The sequence below is a fragment of the Doryrhamphus excisus genome, linkage group LG9 (assembly GCF_037039965.1).
Source record: "Doryrhamphus excisus strain RoL-2023G ecotype Guam linkage group LG9, RoL_Dexc_Guam_v1.1, whole genome shotgun sequence".
Lineage (NCBI taxonomy): Eukaryota > Metazoa > Chordata > Actinopteri > Syngnathiformes > Syngnathidae > Doryrhamphus > Doryrhamphus excisus.
This window is the reverse complement of record NC_136365.1, coordinates 9,231,186-9,249,435: the sequence shown is the minus strand read 5'-3', so window position 1 is coordinate 9,249,435 and position 18,250 is coordinate 9,231,186. Positions and strand designations below refer to the sequence as shown.

Here is an 18,250-nt window from a genome sequence, read left to right as displayed (position 1 = left end):
TATTAACCGACAAAGCTCGTACCTCACTAGCTAAACAAACTGTCTCAGTACACGACTATGGTGCGTTTTAGGACCACCAAACAAACTGCAGGAGTACACTTTCCTGTGTTATCAGGCATTAATAAATTAACACTGAATTATGGTGAATGAGATGCGTTTTCTGCCTATTTTCGGAGGAATAAAATTACAAGAATCAAATATTTGGGGGTTCACTGGATTTTGTACATACGTTAAGTCAAAGCTCCTTTATTAAAGAAAAAGCCAGCACTCGACACTTCCCTACAGGAAAACATGACAATATTCCTTTTGAAAATATTCATAGCAAGGTCTAACACTTAATTCTTGCCTTTCACTTGGAGAATGGACATTGATGGCGAGGGAAGAAACAGAAAGCTAACAAAATATTAAAAAAAAAAAAAGCTAAATAGTGAACAGTTTAAGATACAATGACACAGAAAGATCTAAAAGTAAGGTATGCAATATTTTTTTTTCAGGACACTTGATTATTGTTTAGTACTGGGAATACTCTTTGCTCTCTAATTTGGCAATGATTCGCTCCAGCTGTCTTTTAGCTTCACATTGTGGGAAGTTACTCATTTCATAGTACTGGGGAGCGATCTTCACCAACCTGGAACACAAAAGGGTAAAGAAGACGACATCATTTTAACTTACGGACTTCATTATAGTCATTGTGTCTCCATCGGGACTTACCATTCTGGTTTAATATCTGTGCAAGTGCGAATGTAGTTTTTGGTGGTGAGGACAAACTCATTGTAGAGCACCCATTCAGGCTTGTGGTCCAGGACTGTAGATGGGTGCAGTTGGACCACTTGGTTGTCTTTGACTGTGAGGTAATGACCCGTGCGCTCCAGATGCGCCACCTGCAAAGATGGACCCAACAACATCAGTTACCGCACAAAGCATCTCGACGTGACACAAGAAGAAAAAATGCTCACCTGCATGAAGAAGCCGGTGCAGAGCGCCCTGCGGATGTTGATGTAGTAATCGCGACTGGTGAACTCAGTGCTCCTGCGGGGCAGGTTAAAGCGGTCCATGATCCTGGACAGCTGCTGCCGCACGTTGTCGGCAGACATCAACGAGCGGTAGTTGACGAAGTTGTCATAGCACCACTGGTTAGCCTCGTGGTCTGGAGAGGACAAACAAGATATTGAGAGCTGGTACTTGCAAGATCATTCCGATTCATTGCGGCTGATGCTCACTTTGCTTGAAGGCGTGGTACACGTTGAGTAGAGTCAGGTGGTCGCCGTCGATGTGGGCGAACCTCATCTTGGACTCATCCGCCGCCTTCTTGGCCTCCGTAGGGCGCACAAAACACTGTGGGACTAAACAAGGTTGGTATGGGCCCCAACAAAGCCGCCCACAGGGATGAGTCAAGCATTCACAGAACAATGGAGACAAGCTGCTAAGATGCTAGGGTGCGGGACGTGGCACCACCACACGCTCTATTGAGAGCAGTCTTAGCTTAGAGGGGTAGGGTGGGTTGGCTTTAGTATTCCCAAAGTTGTAACCATTTAAATGAAAATATATATAATAAAAGAGCTGAACTTTAAATTAGAGTGGAACAGCCGAAAGTCATCTAATAATAAAGCAGCCATCATCAAATGCGAGGATACAGACCCATTGATGGCCCCTTACGGACCTATGATCAATTAAAGTGAATGGGAACGCTAATATTATATTAACATATAATCATGTTCGCAGACCAATTACTGCAGCAAATTACTCCAGATATTACGGTTACGTGATGGAAAACGTGGTGACGTCAAGCAAAATGAGCCAATGAAATTGTTTACTTGCAGAGAAGTGAAAAAGAGAAACATGGCTTCCTTAAAAGGTATATACTGAAGTTTGACGTGAGAGTGCAAATAATTACATAATGTAGAGCCCAGAGAGACAAATCTGCAGCCATAACATTCATTTACAGCACAGCAAGATGCAAATGAGTGTTCACTACAGATTGTATGGCTACTGGGGCAAAACAAAACATCCTTCACTGATGGGAGAGTTGTAAAGGAGTGCGCCTGCTGCAGAGAACTTACTACAAAGAAGAATTGTGTGACCAAAATCAACAATAACCAGAATTCTTTAAAACAGAGGATGTACGGTTCTCTTTAAGAACATTAAATGTGTTTTTTCTGGGAACAAGTGCAATTTTAACTTAAAATATAAACTTGTGTTGATTTCACTGTTTGTACCGTTAAAAACCTTTAACATTTCAGTGAAATTCGGTTCTGTTTTTTTTTTTCATGATGTGAAGCAGATGCCAAGTTCATTATGTTGTATTGAAACAATAGTGCAGAATTTCATGATGTCATATTTAAATGAGATCGTCTGACAAAATTTCTCGTAACAAATGAAGGCTGAACCCTAACCCTAACCCTGTTCAGTATACGAGCAATCCAATTAAATATGTATGCAAGGAGATGCTTGCATAAATAGTATGTTGATGTTAACTTTTATTATACCGTGATTAAGTTCTATTTATACTTAATTTAAATTTATTAATTTTTTTATTAAATTAATTTAAAACTTAATAGCAATATTCGAGATTTAAAGCATTGTCTGTACAGATAAATACGCCTGGAACAAATTAATTCACATTACATTATATAGAAGGGACAATAAACTGTTTGGAAACCACTTGAAAACCGTCCTGTGTTGAAACATATTGTGCTCTACCTTTGTTCCAATGTATTGCGCAGACTCCCAATTTATATTATATCAGCTAACTTGATGCCTGTCCACCTCCCTAGCCGTCTCATCATAAACCCTTTGGTATCACTTAATTGTACTGGAGTAGCCTTGGATGTTTAAAATGTATTGAAATAAGCTTAAACAACAAAATTCATATATTTTATACTGTATAATTAACAGTCTTGCGTGTTTTGGGACCCTTTTGATCGGTGTGAATAGATCAGGATTCGCCAGGGAGTCTGTGCCAGCCCAATCTTGGGCATTACCTGACAGCATGGCAGTAATGGAAAGGATCTCATTGGAGCAGTTGAACTCGCAGCTAGCAATGACCATCTTGGCCAGTTGGGGGTCCAAAGGGAACTCCGCCATCATGGAACCCAGCTCGGTCAAGTCACCGTCATCGTTGAGGGCGGCCAAATAGTTGAGCAGCTCCAGGGCTCTCATCAGCGTTTCGGGAGCTACGGGGAGATGGAGGTCATAGATTGAGCAGGCCATACTAGATTAGGGAGCTTGTCGCTCTCACCTGGTGGATCCATGAAGTCAAAGTGCACAAGGTCATCAATGCCCAGCTTTTTCAGCTGCAAGACCACTGACCCCAAGTTGGAACGCAGGATTTCTGGGTACGTGTTATCCTGATAAAGGAGCAGGGGGTTAGGGGGTGGGCCCACACGACTACAGTGAATATTGTCTCAAAATGAGTGAAGCTGTGAGCTCACCTGCATCTCCGTTTTATAGGCTTTTTCCGTATAGAGGCGGAAGCATTTCCCTGGACGGGTTCTGCCAGCTCGTCCCGCCCTCTGTTGGGCAGACGCCTTACTGATGGCGGTGACCAGCAAAGACTCCACTCTGATGCGGGGGTTGTACACCTGCATATTTTACATTCATGTTAGTGTGACACGATTCTAAAACATGCCACGACAGGCTGCTCGACTCTGCTCACCTTCTGTTTGGCGAAGCCAGGATCAATAACAAACACGACGCCGTCAATTGTCAGAGAAGTCTCAGCAATGTTTGTTGACACCACAACCTATTAAATACAACTGTTAGTAAAACAATAACACGTGATGATTATTAACCCAAAAGTCTTAAGATATATACCTTTCTTCCTATTGCACCATTGGGCTTCCTTGGAGGTGGTGGCTCGAAGATCCTTTGCTGCTGCTGTGGCGGTAATGTGGAATACAATGGAATGATTTTGATGTCTCCAACTTCAGGGCCAAGGTCATCGACCTCACGCTTGATGCGTTTGCACGCTTCATCAATTTCCTGTGGAGAAAGAAAACATTGTGATGTTTCTGCATGGGATTATGACGAAGAATGTAGGTTATTCCGACAAGTATTAAGTCATATACCTCTTGACCTGTGAGAAAGAGAAGACAATCACCCTCATCTTCCTCACACATGTGAATCTGGATGACGGTGCGGATGGCGGCCTCAAGGTAGTCTCGCTCTGGCTCAGGTGTGTAGAAGATCTCCACTGGGTGTGTGCGACCAGGAATGGTCAGCAGGGGGCAGCTGTCAAAGTACACCTGGAACTTCCCAGCATCCAATGTGGCACTCATAACAATAACCTAACAAACAAAAGCAAACATTTCTCAACATTTAGACTATCCGGGATTCTTCTAACAGTATTTGTACCTTTATTGTGTCACTTCCAGCTAAAAGACGCCAAACGAAACATACACAATATTGGCTTTTTGCCGATATCCCATATAATTATATAGTCCAGCACTTGGGTTCCCAAAGTAGGGGACACACACAATGCTCTGTGTGCATTATATGAACAAATAAGTATGTTTGATTATTTTGTGCATTAAGAGTTTTTTTTTATTTTATTTTGAAGATTTGAAGTTCCAATCCCTGTATAACCAGTGCTTTATTTGCAAATTGCATACCGTATTTACAATGCAAAAGGTGAAACTTGGAAATTATTCCACAATGCAACTTTTCTGAGCTACCAAGCTTATTGCTGCGTGAAGCACATCACTTGCACAACAAAATCATGATCAGCAGAAACGCCGATACCAACATAAACCTAAATCAATTATAATTCCAGTATCAACCAATAACATCCGTCAAAATTATCAGATAGTCCTACAATTAAACAAGCCATTTTAAAAAGGTCCCCTAATTTGCTAGATGACATTTTCTTTTCCCGGCAAACTGAGGAAACGTGGAAAGGCTGAGCAGCCAAGACACAGAGTCCCTCAGCTATCCTTCCCAGGTTCAGACGAACTCCGTCAATGCTGGCCATTCTGAACAGACCTTTTAGTAGTCTCCTTGGATGCTTTACTACCTCTTCATCAGGGTTAAGATCATGACATGGCATCGCCTCTGTAAGCAACCACAACTACTGTTGACTGTTTAGCTTGGTAGTTTCCATCCTCGCAAGTGGACAATGGCCATTAAAGACAGGGAGACAGTTATTGTAGCTCGAACTAATCAATGCATTAAATGCAATAGCCAATTTTATTGCAAAATGTTGCCTTTGAACAGGTGGGATGCACGTAATGTACAATAATGCAAACCAATCACAGTCTTTAGGGTCCATGAGGTTAAAGTTTCTTTTGGAGGTGCGTGTCACACTACGCCTGAGAGTTTGCAGGTAGAGAAACAAGCCAATGTTGCATTCGCTGGTTCTACACAGGAACATTACTCAGGTTTAAGTGGTTAAACTCAAAACTGATACCGGCGAAATGCAACGCAATGCGTACCTAGAGAGCAGTTAAGCATACAGGCATATTCAAGTTAGCATTGGTTACAAAACGCGTCTTGAAGTAGCATTCTTTGGAGCCACACACTGTCAGAGGTGTGAACATACTCAGCTTATTTGCATTAAAGCTACACACACACACACACACACACACACACACACACACACACACACATTGTGTTCCAAGTAGGGCTTACTTGCAACACGTCTTAACTGTAGAAACAAGGCTAGATTATGGGAAGCCCATTTAAATTCCACTATCGTGGTACTTCGTGACTTAGACTGAAAATAGTATAATGTGGGTCCATTCAAGCAAAAGGTGCCCAGGGTATGATTATTTGGGGATGAAGGTGTACAACAGAGTGCAATTAAAAGTTTGCCTATGTGAACACACACCTTCAGATCTGATCGTTGCCGCACCACCTCCTTCAGCACTCCCATCAGAATATCAGTGGCCAGTGTTCGCTCGTGGGCTTCGTCTAAAATGATCACTCCGTATCGCTCCAGCAATGGGTCGTTCATGGCCTCTCTTAGCAACATACCGTCTGTCATGTACCTGTAGGGAATAGGTGAGACAATGGTACTGTGTCTACAATAAACTGTACAAGTGTACAATAAACACTACATACTTCAGTATTGTTTTAGCAGAGCTACAGTCTTCAAATCGGATGGAGTAGCCCACTTCCTGTCCGAGCATGACATCCATTTCGTCTGCCACTCTTTGGGCCACGCTCATCGCCGCCACTCTCCTTGGTTGAGTACAGGCCACGGCCCTTTTTGGACCAGGCAAGCTCCTCACCATGTCCACACACCACTGAGGGATCTGTGGGTAAATGCAAAGGTTTAATACATTTAAAGCTAAAATAAAAAAAGTTTTGTTTTCCCCCACCTGTGTCGTCTTCCCAGAGCCCGTCTCTCCCACTAGGACAAAGCTCTGATGGCGCGTGATGATATCGCTGAAGCTTTCCTTGTACTCCCACACGGGAAGCTGTAACCTTTTTTTCAGGATTTCATAATAGCGCGGCGTGTGCGGCAGGTTAGTGAAGGGATTGATCTGCTGCTGCATGGCCATCTGCTTTAGCTGAGGCATGGCGATGATGGCTGGCTGTGTGCTTTTGGGTGGCACAATGGAAGGCTTCACGTCTCTTTCACGGTCTCTGTCTCTGTCACGATCACGGTCCCGGTCTCTGTCTCTGTCCCTGGAATGATCCCCACGGTCTCGGTCTGAGTCTCGGTCACGCCTGTCAGTGTCAAAAAGGTGAGATTTTCAATTTGGAAAATCAATTTCACATTATTTTTAACTTAAATGTAAACTTGTTTCTGACCTTTGACCACCCTCGTGAATGACACCATAAGCACTACATTAAATGAGCTGCTAACTGTATACAAATGGGCTACATTAATACAATTTTTAATTATTACTGTTATTACTATTGTGTGATGAAGAATTAAGATCGCTCGATAGATTTTAAATATATGTAAATACATTATGTTATTTGCTGCTTGTGTTAGCCAGATAGCTAGCTAGTTAGCAAGTAGGGTACGGTTGCTAGCATACCGCTAACTTGCTCACACGTGCCTCAGTCAGTAAGGGTGATGCTAGCTAATGATGTCCATCCTAAATATGTGTATCTAGAGTGAATATATTTACCTGATTGGATTAAAAGTTATTTCAATGGCTTGTACCCGAGTATACAGCTACACCATTACCCGCTAACGTTAGCTATATTGTCTCGACACCCATTTAAAATCACTCCGGAGGCTTTTAGCCAACTAGCAGCAGTCCGCACGAGCGTAACTGGTTTAAAATCGACATATTAGTGAGAGCTGCAGTTACCCTTCAGACCGCTTCTTGCTGGAGTAGTCATCACCCAAATCCAAACGATGTCTTTTGGACATCTTTAGGAGAGAATAACACCTGGCTTTTGATTATCAATAACAGCGGCCACTATCTACCGGTTTGAATCCAACTCCTCGGTTTCCTGATTATGGCGTTTACTCGTTTGAATTTGGTTGTATAGTTTCGTAAGCGAATTGGCTACGTTACCGCCACCTGCTGTCCGGGAGTTTAAACACTACCCCTCCATAGCACATATTGAAAGCTATTGTCACGTTATTTTTTTGTGCTTGAAATACACCCTCCCCTAACATAATACGGACTACTAAATCGATATCACATTTTAGTAAGTCATCATTTTCTGAGTTACGTTCCGAATGTTATATGTAAACAGTAATATGAAAAGTAAACAGTTATGTGCTCCACCCTCAGCAAGCGACGCCCACTGACTGGCTTATACAACAATGTTTTTTTTTCTTTCTTAAATCTTATACTTTTCTTCGTCACACGGTGTCTGTACTGGATCTTCATTTTTTGCTTGTCGTTTTTTGAAACTATGCATCAACGCTGGTGAGTTTATAGCATTTACTTTATAATAATATTAACTTATACACAATACACACTTGTCCATAATTTTGTAACTTTTTTGTCACTTGGGGCATCCTCCATATGGTGGCATCTTTTTCATTCTTCTTTGCCTATCTAACGAATGTACAATCAATGTATCGATGATAATAATGTGTAATATGTATGTATGATATTTAACTACCTGCAATATGACCAATGCAACTGATTAAATTCAGATGCTAAAATAAAAAGCCTGTAGCATCTAGCATAACGACAAATTTCTAGCAGGCAGTCTTGTTTTTTTTGTACTAAACACTGTGCATATTCTTCAGTACCAATAATGTTGGATCACTTTGGATAACATTACAACTACGAAGCCTGTTATTATGTCCATGCAATACCTATAAAACGCCGCTAGGTGACACTATCCCTCTGTAAACATCTGCTCCCTCTTCATTAGGCGTCTTCAAAGGAAACAGCTGTTTACTTCTCTTGACATTTGCATGTCAGTTAAAAATGTTAAATCATCAAATAATTATCAACGGACAGATTATAAAGGGGTGTGTGTTTACCTGAACGTTGGCAACAATTGGAGTGTTACTTTTAAGAGGGAAAACTCATTATATAGAACTTTTTAAAATGACAAGACTTAGCTCTCTTTGACCACATGGTGATTTATTAAGTATATTGCACAACACGGCAGTAACAGTAATTGCTTTACTAGAATTAATAAAATAGAAGCATTATTTGGAGTATTTCTGGTATTAAATGTGAGCCAACAGCACGTGCTTAGTTTTACCCTCATTTTTATTCATTCATTCATTAATTTTCTCCCGCTTTTCCTCACGAGGGTCGCGGGGGGTGCTGGAGCCTATCCCAGCTGTCTTCGGGCGAGAGGCGGGGTACACCCTGGACTGGTCGCCAGCCAATCACAGGGCACATATAGACAAACAACCATTCACACCCACATTCATACCTTTGGACGCCAATTAACCTAGCATGTTTTTGGAATGTGGGAGGAACATGCAAACTCCACACAGAGATGGCAGAGGGTGGAATTGAACCCTGGTCTCCTAGCTGTGAGGTCTGTGCGCTAACCACTCGACCGCCATGCAGCCACCCTCATTTTTAGTTGCTTTTAATTTTATTATACAGTGGTTAACTTCCTGGAACAAATACATTCACTTGGATTATTTGCTATGGGTTCATTGGCTGATTTAGGAGGTTTGACCTTTCAGTAGCCTGGTATTGACTGGCAACCAGTTCAGGGTGTACCCCGTCTCACCACGAATCAACTGGGATAGGCGACCCTAGTGAGGATGAATGGATGGACTATACAGTATATAGTTAACTGTGTTTTAATGTCTTCCAGGTCAATGCATATAGCAGTGCTGCTTGCGCTGGTTGTCTACCAATGTGTCTCAGGTGACAGCGACACTTTGGCTCCACCAGAGGTCCCACAGAACAATGGTACCTTGTATGCAGCCTGTAAGATGAGACCAAGCTCCTCGCTGGCTGAGGGTTTACCCAAAGTCTACGGCCAAGTCCTGTTCAAGCAGGATTATCCTCACGGAAAGCTCAAAGTCCTACTCGGCTTTCACGGTTTCCCCGGGGGGAGCGAGCCAAGGGCGGTGCACATCCACCAGTACGGAGATCTGCAACAGGGGTGCGATTCCACCGGGGGACACTACAACCCCTTAAGTGTTGATCACCCTAACCACCCTGGAGACTTTGGACACTTTGCTCCCCATCAAGGCAAAATCTATGCAATGTTGGAGTCTGAGGCCACGCTGTTTGGGGGGTTGTCTGTGCTTGGAAGAGCAGTGGTGGTCCATGAGAGGAGGGATGACTTTGGTCAAGGGGGAGATGCTGGCAGTCTGCTGCATGGAAATGCAGGTCGCAGGCTGGGCTGCTGCATTATTGGCATTTCCTCTCCCAATCTCTGGAATATGTACTATCCGCAGATCAATAAGCGTGTGCAAGGAATTTAATTCCATATTATTGCAGATCTTCTATAACTAGCTCATAACGTATTTAACTTCAGGACATGAATCTTGGTCTTTCTGCTTTTTAGACTCAACAAACCAGTATGAAAACTACAGGGTGGGCCATAAGATTGATATATTTTTTGTTAAGATCTATGGGGCACTTGAAGTTGAAGATACGAGACATTATTCATCTCAAGGAACGTATCACCAATGCCATTATAAACATCCATAACTTCAACTGTGCTAATGCAAGTTCATGAACAGTGGAAAACACACAAGTCGTCAAAACAATGGTAATCATATACAACATATGATATAAATAAAAACAGTTGTTCAATATGAATGAATCGGAATGGAAACTTATGACCCACTCTGTACTGTATTATGCAGAATTTGATGTATTTTCCAAACAAAGTAGATATACAGCAGAGCTAGAGTTAGAGTTAATACTTTCACCACAACAATGACCAGTGCTAGAAATGTGGCATCATAACAGTTTTCTGTAAAGTATGCATTTGAATTGAATATATTTGGAATAAAAGTGAATTTAAATTTCAATAATGTCTTTTTTGAGTGGTAAGTGAATTGCGGCCCATTTGTAAAATTATATTCAATATAAAGTGGACCACCTTTTTCAAGACCTGTTTTTACATGTTTTTGTCTTACAACCACAGACGACTGTAGCGGTTGCAGCAATGCAGTGTGCCCCATTTTACATCAAGATGTGATTGTGGATGTGGATTATTTTTATGCCTGTCCCCATTTGCTACATAACATCATTTCATGTTCCAGCTTCTGTGTCCATAATGATAAGTGCCTGTTTGCTTTGCAGTGAGTTGTATTGTTAGGAGCGTCCTGTCCCAGGCTGCTGTTAACTTAGCAAATGATGGCTGAAGGGATGGATGTTTCTAAACAGTGGTCAACAACTTTTTTGAGCCCAACCTTTTTGGTACCAACGGCCAGATTTTGAGGTCTGGGCTCCGGGCTACAACCTGTGGGTTGCGTGGCTGGAGGGCGGCGAGGCGGACCCCTGTGTTCAGTGGTCAAAATGCATGCCTGTTGGCCACTCTGTGGGAGAGGGTGGCACTGGTGTACTGTAATAATAGATTTTGTTTCTCAATATTCTTGTGATAGACCAGCAAAGTCCCAACGATCGATTGACGGGTTGGTGACCCTGTTCTAAAAGGATCCTGGAATGTATGGGGGTAATTGTCTTGTTTTTACCACAGTGTCAAACAGAAGGTGCTGTAGCGTCTTGCTCCTCGGCGACACATTCATCAACAATGAAACATTCTGTTTCTCCACTTTCTACTCCCTCTTTGTCTTTCTCTCCTCTTCTTCCTTCGGTGACCTCACATGTCACTGAGGGTTGCTCTGAAGGTGTTTGCACGAGGGGCATGTTCATATCACCTTCAGGAACCTCATCCCTGCTGGTCTGATGGCTGACTGCCACCTCCTCTGATGACAATGGTGGTGGTGGTGATGTCTCAGGAGGTTCTGCTGGTGTTCTGCTGTCTTGTGTTAGAAGTCCTGATGATTTCTGCTGGCCCTCGTTCTGCGACTCTCCTATGACAAGACACACACACACTTGCACTGAAACATACCTTAAGAAAAAATATCAACATCTTGACCCATCTTATTTCTAACCTGTTGCGTTGTTTGCTTGTAGGTCTTTCAGCTCTATTGTGAAGAGAAAATGTTACTTGTCTTCATATGTTGCAAAGCATATAACATGAAAGGTATTATGAGGAGAAAACCAGAGAGAGAAACATACTTCCACAAATGCCCACAGACACGTGGTAAGTGAGGCCTTCGGGAGCAAGAAACAAAGAGGAGAGGAAAGAATTAGTCACCTCCGTCCTTTGTCACCTTTGTCGGTGGAATGGCCGGTCATCCAAATACTAGTGTAGCCCGAGCAGACACATGGAGTAGTCTGTGTACTATTTACAGTCTAAAAAATACATACTTTAAAATACTTTTTTTTTTATTTTTACTCTTCAGACCCGTGGTAGGGGCGATACTTCTTTCATTGATATGATCTTTGTTTGCTCCTCTGTTAAATACAGTACCAGTCAAAAGCTTCGACACAGATGTCCAAACCTTTGACTGATAGATTATCTATTATTATATCCAGATTATCTATTTTATAAGCAGAATGTCTATATTGTTAGTACAACTATTACAACAATTAATCAATGATTAATCGATTATCCAATTAATCAACAACTATTTTAGTATTCAATTAATATTTCTTTAATTTAAAGTTGTATATATCAACTTATTTCAGCTTCTCAAATGTGAATGTGAATAGTCAGCAATGAAAGCAGACCCATTTTCTTTGTGTTTTAGGCAAACCAAGCTATTCACACACACACACACACACACACACACACACACACACGCACACGCACACGCACACGCACACATCAGTTTTGACTTTTGAAAAAAGGTGGTCAACCACTAACTGTTTGTGTTTGGTTCATATTGACTTAGTCCAACCACGGCCTAACAGATTATACTTGATTAAACCACAAAGCTAGTTGCAGTACAAACCAGTACAACAAATTACCTTCAAGATATAATCGTCTTACCTAATTAATTTTGTGTGTGTGCACACACACACACACACATGTGTTTGAAAGTGATTGGAGAACAACATACGGTATAAGAAGTGAAAAGATGTGTTCACATGCATACAGTATGATATGAAGATCATGGTCTTCATTCAGTGTTTACACTTTGAAATTTTTTGTAAATAAATAGATGCTAAGCTAGTGATACCCAAAGTAATACCTCAGAACAGGTATCGGTCCAACTTACCATTCTTTGTGCAATAGATGCCCTACAAAGTTTAAAGTTGTCGCTTCCTGTGCTGCAGTTTTTGCACACAGCAGTTGTTTTTTTTGTTTATGACCTCATAATTTGCAAATGCAAATGAACTAATCGTCGGTTGCATGTTACATCCAGAAATGTAATCCAAACCCTCATTGTTTGTTTTTAAACCTGATTTAGCAGAAATATTTAATGATGCAGATGCTGTGGGCAAATTTACTGGCTTGGTTGGAATGACATAATAATCACATTAGTAGAATACTTCGAATGGGGGCACATTTTCACCGAAAATCTATTTTCAAGTCAACAGACTAAAGTTCGAGTCCCAATTCCTGTACAAGTCAAGTTAAAAGTCTTTAATGATATTTGATATTTAAAGATATTAGCATCTACCTGGCAGACTCCATACTCCAGACGTCTCCAGAGTTTTAAGCTTCTTCTCCAGCTCTGCAACTCGACTTCCAAGAACCCTGCAAAAAAACAAACATTGGTGTAAATAGGCTAAGTTTATATGAACACTTATGTTAAATAAAAAAAATTGTTCACATAAAAACACATTCATCGAATGTCATGTACTTTCTGGCTGACAGCTGACTTTATTCTTCACATTATCTAATAAATCTGTTCATCAATATGGTGTTACAGTAGATCAGGGGTCATCAACACAACCACAACGCTATAAGTCAATAAATAACACATTTTGGGCATTTATGACAATGTTTACAAAAGTAAACAAAACAACCCATGTGTCAAGAATGGGTAAATTTAGCAATTAAACACCCACAATACCACTGGTGAGTCAAATTGCAAATTGTAAATGCAAATGTACTGTAAGGCTGCATCAGATTGGAACCAGCACCAGAGTAAGACCTCTGTTGGAGAGATGGTCTCTCTTTTAAACCATGTTCAAAGGTTTGAAGAAAAGTGGTTGTAAATCTTTTATTTACCTCTATGATCTATTGTTTGATATGAGTAAACTATTTCCTGTCTGTAATATGTTTTCAATAAGTTAAATGTTTTATTTTGTGCCCATATCATCACTAAAGGGGTGCCATCATCTTTGACTGTAAACATGATCTCACCCCTGCTCCCAAAATTAATTATTGAATTGAATTATTGAATTATACAAGTTGGTAGACTGGACATCACTCCATACCAGACGGCTCCGTCATTGGCTCCAGCTCATCTACAAAACCATACTTGGCATCACACCCTTCTATCGCTCTTCCCTCTTACATCTTTCTCGCTCTGCTTTCAATCTAAGGTCCATTAATTACATTAAACTCGCCATCCCCAAAGTTCGTACCGTCTTTGGACGCAGCACTTTCCGGTTTGCTGCAGCTAATGACTGGAACACCCTACAAAACTCTTTCAGCCTTCACATCTCTCTCTGTCTTTAAACAAAACTTGCAACTAATTACATCTGACTCATGCACTTGCTGATTAGGCCTATTGCCATATCCCATTGCTTTAATGTTGTTGTTTCATGCTTTTGTATGGTGTGTATTGTACATATTTACTGCATTGATATTTGTAATTTTACATAACGTTCTTATTTTCAGCACTCCCCACTCCTGTCAAAGTGCTTTTGCTCTTTGTTCAGGCTGCATTGTAAATAAGAATTTGTTCTTAAATTGCTTGCCTGGGTAAATAAATAAATACATAAAAATAAAATAAATATCACTCAGTAGAGATTTTTTGACTGGTAAGATTTTTTTTTTAACTGGTAAGATTTTTGCTAGAAATTAGGTTTGCGTCTGGATGAGGGACCAAAAGGCATAAATTAAAATATCTGTATTCATGAGGACATAGGCAGAGTGTGCATATTACTAAGACTTGGATTTTGGCTAAATATTTCGATAACAGGTTCTGTGAAAAGTACGAAAAATGAACCAAATTACTCTTGGAAATAGTGGCAATATAACTTAAATAAACATTGCCTGTACTGATGATAAAGGATTGATGAATGTGACAGTTTGGACCCTGAACCAAACAATTTACTTTTCATAGCCAATCATATTGAAGGAACAGATTGTGGTTGAAATTAGAGGTGCCATTGTTACTTGTTAATTTGCCGCTGGTGCTGAATCAGCATGTTCTTCTCGTGAATGGTTTCCAGGAGAGCGGTGGCCAGAGACTTGAGGTCCGAGATAGACTGGGAGGTGACAGGTAACGTGCAGCCGCTTTCCTCAGAAAGCAGCTCCTTCACTACACACAAAGAAAGACAGAGATGCTTGGCATCAGTGCAGAAGACATAAAGTATATAAGTCATGTGTATGAAATTAAATGCAACCTTGTTTGGCTGAGAGCACTCCGGTGAGTGCACTACTGTTGGGCTTCCCACATGCTTTGATGTTCTTTCTGCACTCCAATGCACTCTGACATGAGGTCAAATGGGAAAAATATCAGTATGAAGAATAATTACAATTTACATTTGAATAGCTTTAGGGCTCCCCTATAGGTAGAAAGTGTATCTTAGCTTTCAACAGACAAAAACCGATGAAACAGATGAAAGCTGAAGCAATTTTTCCATTAAGAAAATAATGTAAATCTAGTAGTTTCTAATGTTCCCACAGTGATTCTGGATTTTGCGCATTATGGTGTAAATAAAGAATAATAGGAGGGTAATTGTGACTATAGGGGTGTTATTTCATGTTTACAGGGCTCTAATGTAAAAAAACTGGGTTTATAAAGTCCTAAAAAAAGTTTTCTGTGCTCTAAAACAAAAACATTCCTCATATTAAGAATGATTCCTACTTGGCGGATATTTAGGTCATGAACCAAACAACCGTGATCAATGAGGGACAACTGTAAACCAATGAGTTTGTTATGTGCAATTGTACGATAACCAAAACGAAAGCAAAACAAAACTAAAGCAAAATTGTGGCAAGATTTTTCATCAAAAAATGATTCATACAAAAAACGTGGTGTTGGGAAAAACAAAATTTGACTTTTTGTAAAATTTTGTCATTCATTGAATACACACAGCTGCTTTAACAACACCCATTTCATCAATGTCATATGTCAAAAAGTTACCTTTTATTAGTCAGGCAGTGGTGTCCAAACTTTTTCCACCACTGAAAAATCTAACAATGTGGTCAGGGGGTATAAATTGTTGAAAAATCCTACAGCCGAGCCAATTAGATAAGATAAGCTGTTTTTTTTTCCTTTACACTTTTCTAACATTTTTAACTGCTTTTTGTAAATGTTTTTTTTTTACTTTTCTTCATGAATTTGATTTTTTACAATGTGCCACAGGTCAAAAACAAATGGCCACCCCCGGTGTAATATATTGAATGGAAAATCAATACATGTACCTTGTACTTGCCCAGATTAGTTTTGAGCAAGGTGACCTCTTCCTGAAGTTGACAGAGCCGATCGTGCAGATACCTAAAAAGCAGTTAATGGTATTTGTTAGCTGCAGTATAGAATGGGTGGAAAGATGGAGGTATTTGGTAGGTTTCAGCATTGGTATGTGCTTGAGTAGAATACACATAAAGGCCCCCTCCCACAACAAACCTGTTCTCCATGCAGAGCGCATCAATGTCCATAATCCGCACTGCGCCGTTCCCAACAATGTGGTTCATCTCCACGTTGAGGCGATGCGCTTTCTGCTGGAACACGTCACGCTCTGCCCGTACGTCCTGAAGCTCATCGCTGAGAGATTTCACACTGTGCTCCAGAACCTCATTCTAAAAAAACAGCAAATAGTCAAAAGGTAACTGGGGCTGACAAAAGATGTGTTAACAGTAATCAGCAGTCACCTGCTCTCTGGCTCTCTCCAGCTGTTTGACGAGGTCTTCACGCTCGTGTGCTGGAAAATGGCGAGCTCCCACCTCATCATCCCCTAGCCTTTGCTTGGTGATGGTCATTCTTAACAGCTGAATATAAAAGCATTATTAGAACCTGATAGCTCAGTCGAGATTATGCTATATTGATGGATTAAGAGAAAAAGGTACGGCACCTTGTTGTCTCCCTGTGCTTCCGCCAGGCGTTGTTTCAACTCCTTCACCTCCTCACAAAGACTATTGCTTTTTTCTCTGGAGTCCCTCAGGAGTTGAATTAAATTCACCTGTGTGGAGAAGAAAAAGTCCTTCAGTTTGGACATTTCATTCTTACAGGGCTTTGAAGGTAACACTTACTTGGTTGCGTTTTTCAGGCGGTAAAGACACATCTCCATCCTGTTGTTTTTTGAAAATAGAAAGTTACACACGTCATCATATTTGGCTTGGATGAAGAAGTCCACACACATCTTCTCTTACAATGAGTTCTCTGTACTTCTTCTTGAGTCCTTGGTGGCGCTCTCGAAGCTGGTTGGCCATCAGCTTGAACTGATCCCTCTCCTGCTGGCACGTGTCCAGCTCCTTGGACAGGATCAGGAGAGCTTCCTTCTTACTCTCCAACTTGCTCTTACAAATGAGGAACTACGCACGGATACAAATAACATTTAAAACATCGATACGAATAAAAATAATAATACATTTTATTTGTATAGCGCTTTTCAAAATACTCAAAGACACTTTACAGAAGAATGAAGTTGAATAAAGCAAGTAAACAGAATAGAAGACACACCAAAATACAACATTCATTGGTTAATACACAGTTAAAACATGAGTAAAAGCGGGGCGGGGCACTAGGAGACAAATGTCATAATTAAGGGACATATTTTACAACTCATATTCAAATGCGCTATGAAAAATTACTGAAAAAGCAGACATATAATATACTGTATTTGGTGTTTTATGTGTGGCGTTCAGTGCTTCTGCATAGATAAATGTACTGTCCAATTCAACGAACAGCACAGTAGCACGTGCAAAACAAGTAGTTTTGAGGTGATATCCGGTGTACAAAGTTTGGAATACACTGATTTCAGGCATGTCCTTATAAAATGTCTGTGCGGGTGCAAGGTAAAGAGAGAAAGAAAAAAATCACTTCCTTGTTCACGTGTCTGCCCTGCAGGCAAAAAGAGCACTGCTTTAACAGTGTGAGCTATTTTACCGTAAATTCCTAAATCAAAAATAAGGACGCCATTGCGATATATGCTGTAGGTGTGAATAGTGGTCATGTTAGTTAGTTTTTTTACCTCGTTGACCATCCCCTGCCATTCACCGTCACTCCTCCTAGACGGATCCATTTCTCTCGTAAACAAAATAACTCTCACGACGCTAAATATTAAATTGACTTCTCTTTTCTGCTCAGTGTCATGTTTTAAGCATCAACCAGACAGATTAGCAGGACTCACAACGCAGACCGCATCACCGGAGATGTTCTTGTTCGCATTGGTCGTATTAGCATACCGGTTAGCAGGAATCTTGTGCCATTCTCAGCCAATCCTATTCGTTCTCCAAAGTCACATGCATTGTCACGTGTTTTCAAAACATGGTGGTAGTTTACGCTACGTTACCTGTCATCCAGCAACAAGCATCAATAAACATGTTGAGACATTTGACATTTGTTTTTTTATGTGTTTTTTTATGTCTGTGAGCTCTCCGCTTCTAATGTAAAATCGCGATAATTGTACTCAGTAAGATGTGTCGTAAAAGAGTTCAGTCTGTCGCAAGCACCTCTGGAGGTTTCACTTTAACAAAAACACACACC

At 40.7% G+C, this 18,250-nt stretch overlaps 3 protein-coding genes across 4 annotated transcripts; 1 reads left to right on the top strand and 2 right to left on the bottom strand.

Annotated features, from left to right (window-relative positions):
- Positions 1-24: 24 nt before the first annotated feature.
- Positions 25-7,432, bottom strand: LOC131126437 (ATP-dependent RNA helicase DHX15). The gene is made up of 14 exons (XM_058068972.2): positions 7,266-7,432; positions 6,318-6,669; positions 6,058-6,251; positions 5,825-5,984; positions 4,068-4,286; positions 3,814-3,981; positions 3,656-3,742; positions 3,432-3,581; positions 3,239-3,347; positions 2,982-3,173; positions 1,221-1,343; positions 957-1,147; positions 712-881; positions 25-628 (listed from the first exon to the last, which is right to left on the bottom strand). The coding sequence occupies exons 1-14, from the start codon at positions 7,325-7,327 to the stop codon at positions 511-513; spliced, it is 2,295 nt and encodes a 764-aa protein (XP_057924955.2). The 5' UTR covers positions 7,328-7,432; the 3' UTR covers positions 25-510.
- LOC131126466 (extracellular superoxide dismutase [Cu-Zn]-like) lies at positions 7,102-10,407 on the top strand. Its single transcript, XM_058069038.2, has 2 exons — positions 7,102-7,835; positions 9,205-10,407. The coding sequence occupies exons 1-2, from the start codon at positions 7,681-7,683 to the stop codon at positions 9,821-9,823; spliced, it is 774 nt and encodes a 257-aa protein (XP_057925021.2). The 5' UTR covers positions 7,102-7,680; the 3' UTR covers positions 9,824-10,407.
- LOC131126453 (coiled-coil domain-containing protein 149-like) lies at positions 8,497-17,956 on the bottom strand. Of its 2 annotated transcripts, XM_058068995.2 has the most exons (13): positions 17,736-17,956; positions 16,915-17,076; positions 16,795-16,833; positions 16,617-16,724; positions 16,417-16,533; positions 16,172-16,344; positions 15,970-16,042; positions 14,946-15,030; positions 14,716-14,860; positions 13,046-13,122; positions 11,595-11,630; positions 11,468-11,500; positions 8,497-11,386 (listed from the first exon to the last, which is right to left on the bottom strand). In XM_058068995.2, exons 1-13 carry the CDS (start codon positions 17,784-17,786, stop codon positions 11,052-11,054), a joined length of 1,434 nt encoding a protein of 477 aa, XP_057924978.2. In that variant the 5' UTR covers positions 17,787-17,956; the 3' UTR covers positions 8,497-11,051. The 2 variants fall into 2 exon arrangements, with proteins under 2 accessions (XP_057924978.2, XP_057924997.2); XM_058069014.2 differs by lacking the exon at positions 11,595-11,630.
- Positions 17,957-18,250: the final 294 nt, after the last annotated feature.